The sequence below is a fragment of the Emydura macquarii genome, unplaced genomic scaffold, assembly GCF_026122565.2.
Source record: "Emydura macquarii macquarii isolate MOO-44397 ecotype Brisbane River unplaced genomic scaffold, CSIRO-AGI_Emac_v2 contig_2473, whole genome shotgun sequence".
NCBI classification, from domain to species: domain Eukaryota; kingdom Metazoa; phylum Chordata; order Testudines; family Chelidae; genus Emydura; species Emydura macquarii.
In genome coordinates this window covers 19,065,059-19,080,797 of record NW_027132610.1, presented here as the reverse complement: position 1 = coordinate 19,080,797, position 15,739 = coordinate 19,065,059, and the positions used below count along the sequence as shown (strand labels likewise).

At 43.4% G+C, this 15,739-nt stretch overlaps 2 protein-coding genes across 2 annotated transcripts; both read left to right on the top strand.

The window, feature by feature from the left end:
• Positions 1-433: 433 nt before the first annotated feature.
• On the top strand, positions 434-9,678 carry TRIM13 (tripartite motif containing 13). Its single transcript, XM_067563081.1, has 2 exons — positions 434-506; positions 6,957-9,678. Exon 2 carries the CDS (start codon positions 6,963-6,965, stop codon positions 8,190-8,192), a length of 1,230 nt encoding a protein of 409 aa, XP_067419182.1. The 5' UTR covers positions 434-506; positions 6,957-6,962; the 3' UTR covers positions 8,193-9,678.
• A 79-nt stretch (positions 9,679-9,757) lies between these two features.
• Positions 9,758-15,496, top strand: KCNRG (potassium channel regulator). Its single transcript, XM_067563082.1, has 2 exons — positions 9,758-11,038; positions 13,544-15,496. Exons 1-2 carry the CDS (start codon positions 10,458-10,460, stop codon positions 13,794-13,796), a joined length of 834 nt encoding a protein of 277 aa, XP_067419183.1. The 5' UTR covers positions 9,758-10,457; the 3' UTR covers positions 13,797-15,496.
• The last annotated feature ends 243 nt before the right edge of the window (positions 15,497-15,739 follow it).

The window sequence follows — 15,739 nt, the reverse complement described above, 5'->3', positions numbered from 1 at the left end:
GGAGTCCTAGTGTGGAGAAGGGTTTGCTGACCACTCATTGCACTTGTACACACAAACCCACACACCATTGCCTGCTCTACAGCAGGGCTGATTCCCCCACCTGCAGTTTGTTACTTTGTTCGTACCTTGCCCCAGGTTCCCCCAAATCACACGGGTTTGTGAGAAAGGACGCAGATCCCCGGCCTGTGTCAACCCAGTCTTTCCAGGCAAGTCACCGGGGCCACAGACCTGAACCTGGTCAGGCCACATGTGCCCCCCTCCTCCCGGCAGCGGCGCCGGCGGGACTAGGCGATGTTGGGCGGGGACTAGGGAGGGTACAAACAAAGTCGAGCCCTGGCGCCGCCTTCCGGATGCCCGTGGTCTGGGGGGAGGCGCCTGGGCCGGGTCCAGCCCCAGCCCTAGCAGCGGCACGAGTGTCCGGGGGTAACGTGGGGCTCCCTCCGCTCCAGCCGCGCGTGGCGCCCAGCCCAGCCCAGCCCGGCCCGGCGGCGGACACGCAGACGCAGGTGAGGCGCTCGGCCTGTGCCGGGCCCGATTCCCCGCTTTCTGTCGCCGCCGGCTCTGGGGCGCTGCGGCCTCCCCGGAGCCGGGAGGGCAGCGGGGCTTCCCCTGCCTTGGAGCGGGCGGTCCCAGCGCGGGGCACAGGCTGGGGCTGGTGGTGCGGGCTGGCTCTGCTCGCCCCGCTGGCTGGGGACTGCGGCCGGGCCCCCCTTTCCCTAGCGGGGGTGGGCAGCCCCGGGAACCTCCCAGTTGTTCTGCCCGGCAACCGCGGCTGCTCGCGTGGGATTGGAGAGGCCGAGCTGCAGCCGGAGCGCTTCTGCCGGTGCCCGCTGCAGACCCCCCGTAGCAACGCACGCTGGGTCGTGCTGCAGCGAGCCGGCGCTGCGCTCAGCTAGGACGGCAGCAATTGCTTAGCGTCCGCCTCTCCCCAGATCCTCCACCTTGCACGGGAGAGTGATATTCCAGCGCAGCAGGGCCTGGAGTCTGGATCCCGCCTCTCCGCCCCCAGACTGTCAGGTCGTGTGGCGCTGGATCCGCACTCCACAGCTGGCTGTATAGAATGGCTTAAAAAGCAGGGTCTGAGTGAGCCCTCGCAAATTTTGCCGTGGAGTGGGGGTTGGAATCCACATCCCAGCTCCGATTCATCCCCATCTCGAGAAGGGGTTCAGTGGGCTAAAATGGGTTCTTCTTTTCCATGGTACACTAAAATAGAGTTCCCTCTTCTTGTTGGTTAACATTCCTTGGTAGTTAATTTCTCTTCGATGACTGGAAGAATTTCATCGGGAATCACTGTAAGCTTCATTCTGCAGTAACTATACTGGCATTTGGCTTTGTCTCCTAAACCTAAAGGTTACCAGATAACATTATTTTTAAGTTGCTTCTATAGTCCACCTGTAGAAATAGATCATTTCATTCCGAAATGTGATATCAGTTCAATTTTATTGGTTAGAATGATAACTATTTAGTTCCTTCAATTCTATTTTAACAGATTTTAAGTTGTGATAATTCTGGGGTAAACTCAGAGGTCAGAATTTGCTGGCTTCTTTGACCTCTCTTTCTCAGATCCACATGCCTAAGGAAAGAGAAGTGGGAAATCCTTACTTTAAGTTTAACAGGTGTTGGAACACTTTGGAATCTTTAGTTTGTCTGAAGCCTCTCAGCAAATCCGGGAGAAGATCAGTTACTTTGGAAAACAATGTACAGGGGAAACAACAATTTTTTAAAAGTTGCAGCCATTCTTCACCCATTAACCTCATTATCAGTTTCTACTGAAAGATTGAGACCTTGATAGAGTAATAGGGAAGAGTAATGCATCGAGGCTGTCCCCATGTCATGTCTGCTCTGTGGATTATGATGCTGTGCTAGCAAAGCTCTATATTTATCATTGTAAAGGCACTTTGTAATAAACCCTTTTTTAGGCACTTACAGCTTTCTAAAACCTTAATCTTTTGGACTGATACTGTACAGTAGGAATTTTGGCTGTAAGCTAATCTTTTTATTTAAAGTTTGGTCCCCTTATGTTCTGCTATCTTTCAACTGCTTGAGCATAAAATGTGCTTGGAAGTCAGTTGTTGAAAAATACTTGTTTTGAAGCTCAGGTACTCAAGCATTTTTCTTTAAAATTCATACTTGTCATGATATGAATTTAGATTCAGAGAGAATTGTCTTGTTTGGAGAAATCTAATTTTGAAATAAGTAGTGGAAACTTGGATGCTCTACTCAGCTGGATCAAGCCTAGCCTGCATTGCCTCATCTTTCACTTTTCCTTATTTCCTGCTGCTAAGCCATGATCTGCATTCTAGAAACAGACTAAATTAACTTGTTTTGTTTCCATCAGAGTATTTGGGATGAGGAATTAGGCCATTTGTTTGCATTTGTATTTTGACTTGTTTTGTGCATCTTCACTGTGAATGGAAAGCTGAAAGTCCTGCTTTGTGCTGTAGCTGACATCTTTTGGATTTGGAAGCTAGAGAGAGCAAATAGTTCCTGTGAGGAACAGTGTCTAGTTCACTGAAGAAAAAAGTTGATTCTCAAATCAGTCTGTTCCAAATAAGCAGGGGACACACCATTTGAACAAGTTGTCGCAACTGGCCCATTTCCCCTCTCTAGTTGGGCGTTAATCTAGTGTGAGTGGACCCAGCCACTGGATCCCACATGCTTCTGAGCCCCCTGCTCTAAAGAGAGCTGGGTCTCTATTCCTTGGTCTGGGTCTCTAAGGCAAACCCCAGGGGCAGATCCTGTGACTGAGGCCCTTTCTTGGGATATGGGGCTCTGCAGCCTGGTTGCCTTAGAGCCCAGTGCCTCAGCCCTCCTGAGCTGTTGGTTGTTTATAGTTGCTCAGAGTTCCTCTTTACTGTGGGTGCTCTGACCTTCTCTATTAACCTCTTCATGGACAGTGTGGCGGGTAAGCATGGAATACAGGCTTTGCAAAGGAATTTTATTAACCACAGTCACTATTCTTCTCCAGAATGTACTAGGGATGAATAACTTTGCAAAATAAGAGCCCTGAGGTACACACTGTCCACCGCATTAGTCTGGTCTAATTTCTTCTGAGTCTGAAATATGGTCAGCTTATGGTCAGGTATGGCAAGGCAGAGTCCCTCCTGCTTTCTCTCTTTCGCCAAGTCTTCTGCCATGTGGCAATGGACAGTGTCCTTGCTCAGAGAACAGATCTGCTGCCCTTACCAAAAAAAAAAAAATTCTGCCTTTTTGCCCCTGCGCTCCAGCTTGGAAATTCCAGCCCCTTCTCCCCATCAGGCTTCTGTGGCGAGAGTCCATTGTTGCGGAGTGATAGCCCAGAAGTTGAGACGACAGTCAAAGTTGATGGCTCTTAGTTGCTTTGTGATAGTTTCTCAGCCATTGTCTTTAACTGGGTGCCACGCCCTTAATATAAAATGGATGTTCTAATCCAAAGTGAAGATTGTAATGCAAAATGGAGTTCACAATTTGATACAGACATATCCCTCTCTGTCTCATGGTTAATGTTACTGGCATCTACTTGATGTTAGAATTATTATGTAGGGTTACTTGAGACAAGGGTGTTGTTCAGTCAGCTAAGCAGGGGAGTAGCACATCAAAAGAATTGCATTTGGATGTTGACTCTTAATTTATAGGTATTAAAATGTAGAAACATGAAATACTTAATGTAGTACAAACATTAGAAATAAATTAAGCATTTTCTCTAGCAGTTGGTCTGTTATTTAAGGTTTTAAAAAAAAAAGTACTCTTTCACTTTCTAGAGATGAGCAAGAAACTCTCCAATGTGAGGGAGAAGGGCTAAGTAATTATTTTCTGCAGAAGTCCTTTTTTAAATTGTGAATGTCCAAATATTAAAATGTAGTGCGGTCATCTTAACTCTGCCAATTCATAACTATTTTAGGTGTAAGCAAAACTATCATGTTCATGTCATGCCACTGTCACTGCTAAAAGCTGTGTGAAGAAGTGGGCTTTAGACCTGTTCATGGAGAGGAAGATCCAAATAAAAAAATGGACATTAGGAAAGGGTAGAATAGTCTAAATACCTTTGTCTTGCCCTACCCACTTCCTTATCATCAAAAGAAGTTGGAGAAAAGAAATGTTTTTCTTTTCAGCAGCCAGAGGAGAGTGGGAGATGCTTATAATTAACCTAATAGCTGAAGACTCCTGTAGAAAAATCAAGCCCCTGAATAGGATCTGGAGACAAATGCTCTAATAGGAATTCCAGTAGCTGAGAATAGAATGGACAGGACTTCTCACCAGGCCCTTGCCCCTAGACTTTGGGAGTGACTTATTTTTGCTTTGTAGGCAGACTTCTGGCTGAATAGAAGTCTAGTAAATTTTTTCAGGCCCTGCTTATCCATAAAAGCATCTCTAATAATTGGAGAAATGAATTTGGGGGTTGATTGTACCTTCTGAGGAATTTCTTATTTTTGTTGCAGCCAGTACCTACTTTCTTGTGGTGAAAGCTTTCTTTTGGTCATACCAAACTGCATTCCAAACCTTCCTCTCCTCTAAATGCAGTCTCTTGATATTTCTGCCTTCCATGTCCCCACTGGTATCCTAGATATCCCTCTAAAGGGTTCTTCCTGACTATCTCTATTCAGTTTACTGCCTCTCGGGGGCCTGGTACCCTGGGTAATAACATCATGAGAATTTAGGAGAACTTACTGTTCACTCTCTTTAGTAATATAGTGCTGAGCGTGGGGAAATTGTTTTCTTTAGGTCTGAAAGTATTTTTAACTTCCAGCACCAAACTAATTTGCTCTGGAAGTCTGGCAAATATCAATTCTCACTTACACTCCCCTCCCATTACCCACCTGTTTTCTCATTTCACATGCTAACATGAAAGATCTCTATACCAGAAAATAGGTTTCTGTTGCATGTGTCCAGTGCTTAGCATGATGGGTCTGATCCTTGATTGGAGCCTCTGGGGACAACTGCAATACAAGATAAGTCTCGCGTTTTTCTTCTGATAAATCCTAATTTCTTAGCAATTTCTTTTTTGGGTCAGGACTATAATTAAAACAGATATTGAGACACTGGTCTGGAAATACAGATTGTGTAATCAAAAGTAGGTAATTATAAATATTTTTATTGCAGTGGTTTAAGGGTTACCTCCAAATTCTCAGAATATTTCAACTTTGTGCTGGAATACCCCAATAGCAAGGTAAAGGGCATTCACAGTTTTCTTCCCTACATCCACACTTCTGCTGAATGGTCTTTGGGGCAAGGAGAGGGGGCATTTAACAAACTCTGCTAAAACTGAGGAAATACTGACACTTGACTTTGCAAGTTACCTTTAATATTGCTCCCCCCTCCGCAAACGTAACAACGTTTGAGAATTATTTTAAAAAAGTAGCAGGTTCTGTAGTGTAAATGTTCCCTGGAGTGGGTGGGGGTGGAGCCCTCCCTCGCCGTCAATCTCCGAGGTAGGCCACACCTCTTGGCTCCTATGCCCTGTGGGGAGTTCTAGCAAAAAGCGGGGAAGTCAGCGGTTCCAGGCATCTTCAGCCCTGCTGGGCAATCCCACCATCCTGGGCACCTCGCCAACCCTCAGGTGGGGCGATCCAGTAGTTTGGGGCCCAAACCTGCAGTCAGGACTGGGCAGGCCAGGTAGGAGGCTTCTAGCTCTCAGCAGGGCAAGCAAGCAGTTCATAGCCCAGGCTCTCAGGCAGGTTGGAGCCTGACAGGATAAATGGGCGGTAGCCCTAGGAAGGGCAAGCAAGTAGTCAAAAGCCTGGCCCTTAGGCAGGGTGGGCTGGCAAGGCCAGTAGTCTATAGCCTTGGCAGGGCGCACAAACAGTTTACAGCCCCCGGCCCTCAGGCATGGCGGGCAGGCAGAGCCACAAGTGGGGCTAGCACTAGGTGGGGCAGTCACCCCTAGGTCAGGCTAGGAAGGGGGACACAGGCCCACCCAACTCCACTGCATCCCAGCCCAGGGCCCTGGCAGTGACGGGACACCCCATCACTGAGTCAGCTATAGGCCATAACACAGCCGGATGGGTGACTGGCTTCTCTGGTCTCCTTGCTTCCCCACTTTCCTTGGAGTACCTTGTCCCTCAAGTCACCCTCAGTCTCTTTGGGATATTCTGCCAGGGGGAGGTTCCAGAGCCCCGTGGCCTTGTCGATCAGTGGCAGGTCCAGGAGCTCCTCAGCCGTCCATGGAGGGCAGCTCCTCCAGGTCACAAGGACCACGTATCTTCTTGGGTTCACAGGGCTCAGGTAGCTCCAGCAGGTCCTCGGCAGCCCTGCCAGTTGGCAGCCCAGGCCCTGCACTAAGGGAGAGACATCCTTCTCCCGCAGCTGCCTTCTCCCAACTGAGCTGGAAGGCCCGCCCTTTATACTGTCTGTCCTGCCTCTCTGCTTCCGGTCATGTGGGAGTGGACTTCTGGGTTCCACCCCCCCAGAGGGGGTTTGGACTTCCCTCACATCAATCACTGAGGAAGGCCACTGTAATAGTTTCTCGTTCAATTTTAACATGGTCTGCTATATTGATTTGATCTGTTTTTGTGAAATTTTAATCTCTGGATATTGCATTGCTGCAATAAGACTTAAGTTTTGAATTAGTACTCTAATTGATTTCAGCACATATTGAAGATCATTATCAGGTTTGACTAACATTCCTTTTCAGTGTTTATGCTAAGACTGTGAAGCTGATTTTGTCTTTATATTGAGCAACTTTTGTCTGATGGTCCAGTACTAGAACAGATTTAACCAATTAATGTAATTCCCTGTTTTGTAGCTGAACCGGCTGTGTATGCAGCATGCATGTTAGCCCAGCTGAGACCCCCACCTTGGAATTCCTGGGGCAAAAAAACCCCCTGTCACTGAGCCAGTGTGAGCTATACTAAGCTTGTCTCAATGGAAGTTACTCTTGGCATAGCTTATTGTAACCTTCTCCATATTTGACTAATAGTGCGGGATGGAAATAGTTCTTATAAAGTCCCTCTAATGCTTTTTTCCCCTTCTTTCCATAGAATGTGATGGAGCTCCTAGAGGAAGACCTCACCTGTCCCATTTGTTGTGGCTTGTTTGATGATCCTCGGGTTTTACCTTGTTCTCACAACTTTTGCAAGAAGTGTTTGGAGGGGATCCTAGAGGGAAATGTCCGGAGTGTGGTTTGGAGACCACCACCCCTTTTCAAGTGCCCCACCTGCCGGAAGGAAACGCCTGTTACAGGAATCAACAATTTACAGGTCAACTATTCCCTGAAAGGTATTGTGGAGAAGTATAACAAAATAAAAGTAACTCCCAAAATGCCTATGTGCAAGGTGCACAGTGGGCAACCCCTCAACATTTTCTGTCGGACAGATATGCAGTTGATATGTGGTGTCTGTGCCACTCGAGGTGACCATACAAAACATGTATTTTGCTCCATTGAAGATGCCTATTCCCAGGAAAAGCGTGCTTTTGAAACTCTGTTTCAGGGCTTTGAAACATGGCGTTGTGGGGATGCACTTTCCCGGCTGGACACCTTGGAAACAAGCAAGAGGAAAGCGCTGCAGATGCTGACAAAGGACTCCGATAAAGTGAAGGAGTTCTTTGAAAAGCTGCAACACACACTGGAGCAGAAAAGAAATGAGATTCTGTCTGACTTTGAGACCATGAAGCTTGCAGTGATGCAAGCCTATGACCCAGAAATCAATAAACTGAACACAATTCTACAAGAGCAACGAATGGCTTTTAACATTGCAGAAGCCTTTAAGGATGTGTCCGAGCCCATTATATTTCTGCAACAGATGCAGGAGTTCAGGGAAAAAATCAAAGTGATCAAGGAAACCCCTCTGCCTTGTTCCAGTGTAGACATCAATCCTACACTAAAGAACTTTGATACCAGCCAGTGGGATGGTGTAAAACTAGTAGATGTGGACAAGCTTTCTTTGCCTCAGGAAAACAGCACGCTTAACTTCAAGATTCCTTCAGTCTTTCTACACAAAATTATAGTGACTTCTCTGATTTGCTTATTTATCCTTGCAGCCACCAGAATGACCTTTGTGGAATCTGTCTTTGACAATCTTCAGTGCTGGAAAACTCAACTCTTTACAATTGGCTCATCCTATCTGGCAGGAACTGCAGAGATAGCTGACCATGCAGTGTTTTACTGGGAGCAAATGACAGATGGAGCATCACTTCTAAGTGAAAAGTGTAAAAATTATACACTAGTGGTATTGGATAATGTTGCACAATTTGTGTGCAAATATAAACTGTTATAAAGTCCATTACCAAAGCTCAAATTTATGTGCCCAAGAAGCTAACAGAACTCTGTTGCGGAAGACATAACACTGCATTCACAGTTCAAAAACCCCTCTAACTTCTGATGGAAGTATTTAAGACGCAGAATGTTTCCTGAGGGGTTTATATTGTTCATGTAGTTCAAGCACTGATGTGCTGGAAGGTGAAGCTGAACTTTGGAAAAATATACTTTTGCTTCTGAGATCTTGTTTCAAAATGTTTTTGGGAATAATGCACTTCCTTGCTCTAACCAAAATATAAGGCAAAGCTAACAATGTACATAGTCAAATGTTAATGTAACTGTTTGAGTGATTTTTACATGTCCTATAGTAAAAAGTGCTGATCCCTAAATGCATCAACATTTTTTGTTGTGGGAGGTTCTCTGAAACTAGGAAGGACACTTCTGATTGTTGAGAGGTGGGCTCCAAAGTTTGCCTAAGACTGGCCATCCGTTGCAAAATACAGAGTGGTGCTTTAACGCTTTGGAATCTGTTCCTAACGGAAGATGTTGAATTTCACTGACACCTCATCCTGACTATCTGAAGTACTGTAGTTACATTGGATATTGATTACAGAGTTTATACGAAAAAAGTCTTCAGGGCTGTCGTCTTGAAATTGCAGTAGGAAAGAGAAATAAGTGGAAGTGAGTGTGGGAGAATAAGCTGCCAGGTGCCTCTATATACTGTGCAATGACACTTTGTCAGCTACAGTCTTGTCAAAGTATTTGAGCTATCTTCATGTTGGATTCATGTTTTTTTGTGTTTTTTTTTTTTTTTTAAAGACATCTGCATCTCTATATTTTTCTAAAAAGTGTCTCTAATGTAAAGAATTTAAGCTCCCTATTGGGAAGTGCAGCCACTCGCTCACAATTGGGGATACAGTGCAGCTTGCTGTGGCAATGAGAATAAAGTACTGGTATTCTGAATGCATGGACTAGAGTTTTCTCCATTCCTTTCCCCTAAGTGGTGGTGATAGGAAGACAGAACAGTTAGGGTCTGTTATAAGGTGAAAGAATGACACTTCCATCCGATTCAACAGCCAGGAAGTGACTCTCCCTAAAACACAATCTTCCCAGCAGTGTGAGGCTGGTGGTGGTGGGGAGCTTCTCTTCCCTGCTTTCCCACATCAGTCAATCATAACTCCAACAGCTGGAGAGATGGGGTGCTGCCTCTAACCCTGCTCTATAATCACATCTGTTAACGTTGGCCATGTCTTGTTGATGTTAGGAAATTCCTGCACCCTGAGATGAGTCATGCTTCTGACCTCTACTCTGCAGTTGGAGCATGGGTTAGCATACATGTACTACCTTTAATCTAGTTAGCACAGCTAAAAATAGCAATGATGACATGGCAGTGTGGGCATCAGCACGTTAGCAACATTAGTAAGTGTCCAGGGCTCCTGGCAGACTTGTACAGGTTCAACTGATGGTTGAGCCCATAGTGCTGTGACTTCATTGCTATTCTCAGCATTGCTAGCTAAATTAAAGCTAGTGTGGGTATGTCAACCCATGCAGCTGTCACATTTCCAGTTACAGTGTAGACTTACTCGGTGTTATTCCATTGGCTTCAGTGTACTGGGGGAGAACTTACTTAAGTGCGTTTCATGACTTAATTTTAGGATAACTGAATATATAAAGAAATAGTAAATCACACCATGTCTCGGTGTGGATATTTCATACAAACACATTCATCCTGGGATCCTTTCAGATCAGAAACATTTAGTGAAATACACTTCCAACTTCTCTGAAATGGTCTCATTTCAGAGCTTGATTGTAGAGTTCTTACCCATAAAGTACATTTAACATCTCTCTTAGCGGTGGGTCACCCACAACAATATTGAAATGAAATATCTTGTGATTCTGTAAAACTCAAACACTTAGACTAGTGTCTAGCTTTTGGGGATAAAAACCAAGAACTATCGGGGGGGTTTTCAAAACTTGAGTGAGTTAATGGTCAGTCAACCATTTTTCAACTGCCTTTGGAAGCTGTTCATTTTTTTTTTTATTTCTTTATTTTTGTTTCAAGAGCCCAAGTTCCCAAGCAACCAGGACCTGCAAACAGAGCTATCTTAAATGGTATTTACACTTCTTGTTGCCTGGGAACCTTACTGGTGCTACACACCTCACCCCAAACACACAGTGAGATCACTGAATAGTACTTGCAGTCCCAGTTGATTTGCAGGTTAGGAATAGTCTGGTTAGAAAGTCACAGGTCAGTGTTCTAATCCTTGACTGGTGAAGAGACAATATGAGCAATCAAGAAGTGGCCATTCTGAATGTGGGAGGCTTGACATTTACAACATGGGCTTCCACCCTACAGAGGTTCCCAGAATCCAGGTTAGCACGGATGTTGAATGGCAATGATCATGAATTCAGACTGGTGAATGGACAATTCTTTGTGGATAGAGATGGAAGTTTGTTTAGTTACATCCTAGACTTTTTGAGGACACTCCAGCTTACTCTGCCCACCGACTTTTCAGACTATCAGAGGCTGCAAAGAGAAGCAGAATTCTATGAGCTCAATTCCCTGGCTGATCTCCTGAGCCAGGAAAACTTGCTGAAGCCGAGACTAGAGATCTTGGAAGTGCGCTTCTTGTTGCAGAAAACTCAGGCCTTTTTCCGAGTCTTTGGTTCTTGCAGCAGCACTGTTGAGGTACTGGCTGGACGGATCACTATGTTTACAGAGCAGTCCTTGAGACAGAACTGGAATAATAATCCTTTCCCTTCTCAGAAACTTGTCACTCCACTTCCTTTGGAGAGACCTTCTCATCATGACCTGGTTTTTCAGTGTGGCACTGACTATTCTGCTGGTGACCAGCTGGTGGCAAGGTATTCTCCTTTTGTGGCTTTTCTTTTTGAAATCATTCCAGGACTTACAGTGCATAAAATACATGCAATTTGCTAGACTGTGATGGGACTATTGGATAATCAATTGATGGTTCAATGCCAAGAGGTAACAGATTAATAACAGGAGTTCAATCAAACTTTTTGTAAGTTTCCTCAACTTTTTAAATGGATTTTTTAAAACATCTTATTATTCTAATTCATATGACCGTCCTATGACCTTTTGCTCTTTCTGTATTTCTGATGTGACTGATCCAATAGGATGCTTGAGTCACATGACATTACTGGCACACTGGAAAGGCAAAATTAAAAAAAATACAGTATAGGAGAAGAACCACTTGCCAGCAGTAGTAGTTTGTGCTCTTGATTTTCTGCCTAGGTCCTGCTGCTTGTCCCATATATATCTGTCTTGGTGTTCTGTCATCCTAATGATATATAACAATGAGTTCACTTTTCCTGTAGTAGTCATACTGTTTGATAACTGAAAATGAAAACTGAGTTGTCTGAAGTAATGAACAATCACTGAAGATGTTCCTTATTGGCTGAAATGATTACTAATCATGGGGAGAAAAATACTTTGGTTTAACCACTTCTCCTTTGAGATGTTTAACTCAGAGGATGCAGGGTAACTTTTTTCTGAGGAAAGAAGAAAGCTGATTTCTGTCATTGGTGGAGTGGCTGAGTCTGAATGTGGGCTAATACAAATTTTGAAAATTATAAAATGAGTTTAAATTACACATGCCATTCCCTTGTGTTCATAAGCATCCATAATGCTTGTAACCTGCAAACTGGGAAAACTAGGAATAAATGGGAAAACTTGCCCGCAAGAACTTTATCCAAGATAAATATGGAATAAGCTGTTGAAGGGAGGAGGGGAAGATAATTAAAATGGCTACAAACTCATCCCCTAGATCCCCTGGTGGAGAAGGTGAGAACTGAATGATAGAAATGGGGATGGAAATCAATGGCAAATCAGTGACCTCTATGCTAGCCACATGGCTCTAGTTATGTAGTGTATGATGGTTTTTAGACGCTCTAAAGAGTGGCTTTATTATACAGTTGGAATTTGTCTCCATACAGGAAAAGTTTGTCTTCCATGGCTCTTGAAATGTCTGGATTTTTAGGGACACTTCACTGGAATAATCCCAGTAGAGTTATTCTTCTTTGAAATATATGAATTAAACAATTAAGAGAATGCTGGGTTTAAAAAATTAAGTAAGGTTTATCCTCATATTTTGACTTTCTTTAGCTGAATAAGTAGAAGAAGCTCATCCTGGGTTTTCTCACATGTGCAGTGGTATTAAATGCCATACCTCATGGTATATAACTTATTATAGTTTAGTGGACTAACTGTGCATCAGTGTAGGTGATGGCAAATTAAAAACACAGAAGTAATCTCAGTTATAACCTCTTTTCTGATTTTGGCTAATCAAACTACACTTTTCTATTGAGTTGTAGAGCAAAAATCTTACAACCAAGTTAGTTTTTGATTAGAGAGAAATTAACCATATAATCAATCTTTTCTTTGTGGTTTGTATGGAATCTTTACAAAGGTCCATAAAAAGCGCTAAAAGGTACTTTCTTCCTGAACTCTGGAGCAATTCTGCCTGTCAATTTATGCTAATTTGTAACAGTATTTTTACATGATTCTTACACTTCCTTGAGGTGTCTGCATGAATTTTTAAACCTCCTGTACTTTATTCTAGGTAAAATGAGTTTACTTTAGTTTAGGCAGAGTACGTTGCTGTAGGGCTACAAGACCGGTGCAGGCTCCTTGCTGCAGCCATGGGGATGGGATATCCGTGCTCTCCTCCCCCAGCTGTAGCAGGGAGCACGGCAAAGTGCTCTGCCTGGGTCCATAGGTGCTGGGTCCCTGCTGAAGCCAAAGGGAGGGAGCACTGATATCCCGTCCCCCTGGCTGCAGAAGGGAACCACTGGCTAGGGACCCAGGTGGAGTGCACTGGGCTACAGGACGCATGCAGTTTCCCTGCTGTAGCCAGGGGGACGGGAGATCAGTGAGAAAGCTATCTCCTCAATGAACTTCTTTCATCTGGCTGCAGTAGGGGGTAAGGGGCTGCTGGCAGAGATTGGTGGCCCTTCAGGGTTCTAAAAAAGATATCTGTGACCCTCAAGCCAAAAAGCCTGGGAACCACTGAATTATGTCAGTAAGTTATCCCACCATTAAAAGAAATTTGAGTTGTTACAATCATTTGTAAGGAAAAAGTGGACTTCATAAAGGAAAAACAAAGTGCCTGTTCTGTAAAATATAACTGGTCAAACTGAAAGAAACAGCTGTGCTTTTAATGAGGGAAATAATATATTTAGAAATCAAACTAACCTAGATCCTTGGCTAGTGTAAATCAGTGCAGCTCTATTGCAGTCAAGGGAGTTATGCTGGTTTACAACAGACGACATTTTGGCTTGTTAAAAACTTCCTTCTTACAGGATGGAAGCACGTTATCTCTTAATCACACTTTTCTCTTACTCTAGGTATGTTTCTATAACACCAGATCATAGAAAGCTGATTAATGGAACTAACGTACTAGGCCTACTGGTTGACATTTTACTTAAAGAAGGATTTCACCTTGTAAGCACCAGAACAGTCTCTACTGAAGAAAAAGTTGAATGCTACAGTTTTGAAAGGATGAAGAGGCCAGAAGCCCTTGCCCTCTCTGCCAACCAAAACCCAGAAAGCACTGGTGGAGCACAGATGAAGTTAACCCCACTGCATAAGCGAAAATGAAACTTGTTCCCTTATTACCTACCCTTTTGAATCTGGAAAGAGACACGTGGACACTACTAACCCAACTATTTCTTTATTTGAAATTGCAACTATTGAGGATGGTAACAAAACCCTTTAAAAATTTTTATATATATTTCTTTTAAAAAAAAAAAGAAAAAAATCAGTTTCCCTTCTTTTCCTGCAGTCATTTTTAACAGAGAAGCCAAGTTCTTGTTTTTCCTCTGTTCACCCTTTTCTGGAGCATGGGAGAAAACTGATGCAATGTTGAATCTGTAGGCCAGAATCAAGCAGTTAAACATGTGCAAAACCGAATTTCTAAAACTGAGATGGGCATAATGGAAAAAAGAACCATGTTGAAAATAAGGGAGTCCCTGAAGAAAGTTTCTTGCACTCAGTGCAGAATATCACAAAGGATACTTTAAATATGGCAACAGCAGGTGAAGTAGTAATAGACAGAGTCCACAGAGCCTTCTCTTCTTCCTTCTTTAGAGGGTTTTATAGAGGGCTGAATAAATCTAAATTTGAATGATTACATATTATTTCTGCAAACAAAAACTACCGAGACAGGCTGTCTTGCAATTAGTTGAAAGCAGCATTGTGAAAACATCAGAGGTCATGCCCCAGTCCCACTCTTTATCTATGAAACCACCATTGATTTAGTGTATTATCTGCTCTCGCAGGATCCCCCAAGAAAAGAACCTATTAAACTGCACTTCAGTGCTCTGAATTTGATAAATGCAATATTAAAAAGGGTCTGCTATGCAATGCATGGCAGGCTGTAATGAATAGTGTCCCAATCACAAAAATAAAGAAAAAACTGAATTGCTCTTAAGAAGAAACAAATAGGCGGGAATACTTAACTAAAATTGTTCAAAGAATTTTTCAGCATTTGCCAAATGCAAAGAACAGGCAGGGTGAAGGGCTGGCAAAGGTGACTTTAAGACACTGTTATACCCTCCACTCCCCAAAGCAGCAAGGGGCTACACTGGTCTGCACCAGAAATTAGAACAGCCTCAAGGACTGCCCTTCAGTTACTCTGGCTTGCAGCAGCTCTAGAAGTGTGGAAGTGTAGCCGGTTCAGGGTCCATCCCTTCCTCCTTGAGGTGTGTGACTATGCCAGGAAAGGGTGGTGTAGTGGTGGACTCTTTGCCGATTAAAGATTCCCCTACTCTGGTTAGGCCTGCTAATGGCAAGGGTGGTGCAAAGGAGCTTGGGACAGGATCTGGCCCAATAGATCACTACTATTAAAGGAGACATTACTGAGTTTCCAAGAAATCCAAGACCATTTTGGATGTTTGAATCTATGTGGCTTCCTGGTATTGAATTGTCAGAGAAGTTACTGTGAACATCTTCAGTCAAGAGGACCATCAATGACTGTAAAAAATACAGATGTATATGACAACACATTATGGGAAAAGAAAGAAAATGGATTTAAGACTGTATCCAAGGTCTATAACCAAAACTATACCTGATAAACAGCAATGAAGTGTAGATTAAGATTAACTTTTAATAACCTTTTGTAATGGAAAATATTGTGTTAATTCATGTACTGCAGAAATACCAGCAAGAATGTTTTATTTTCATTCTTAGTCATGCTGAAAAATAAAGTTTAAAACAAAGCCAAATCAAGAGATGAAACTTTTTTTGGTACTTTCTCCCTTCTAGTGGATTATCTGTTGTCTTGACCCACTTTCCATAGTCCAAGCTGATCATTTTAAAGTATTTTCAGACCTTTTACTAGTGTAATTCCTGCTGGGCTAATAACTCTCAATGTTTCTGGGTCCTGTGGCTATTTAAGTGATGATCACATGCCGTATTTTGTTATATGATGTTCTTACACACTGATTTTAGCAACCATAAGTACATATGCTATAAAAGGAAAATGCATATTTGAAACAGTATTTTAGCCAGAAAATGTCTAACCCAGTTTTCTATCCTGTAAG

Excerpts from the sequence above, each read along its gene's own strand:
- TRIM13 (XM_067563081.1), top strand. The coding sequence starts at position 6,963 with ATGGAGCTCCTAGAGGAAGACCTCACCTGTCCCATTTGTTGTGGCTTG.
- KCNRG (XM_067563082.1), top strand. The coding sequence starts at position 10,458 with ATGAGCAATCAAGAAGTGGCCATTCTGAATGTGGGAGGCTTGACATTT. Across the intron at positions 11,039-13,543 it reads GGTGACCAGCTGGTGGCAAG|GTATGTTTCTATAACACCAG; the intron begins GTATTCTCCTTT and ends CTCTTACTCTAG.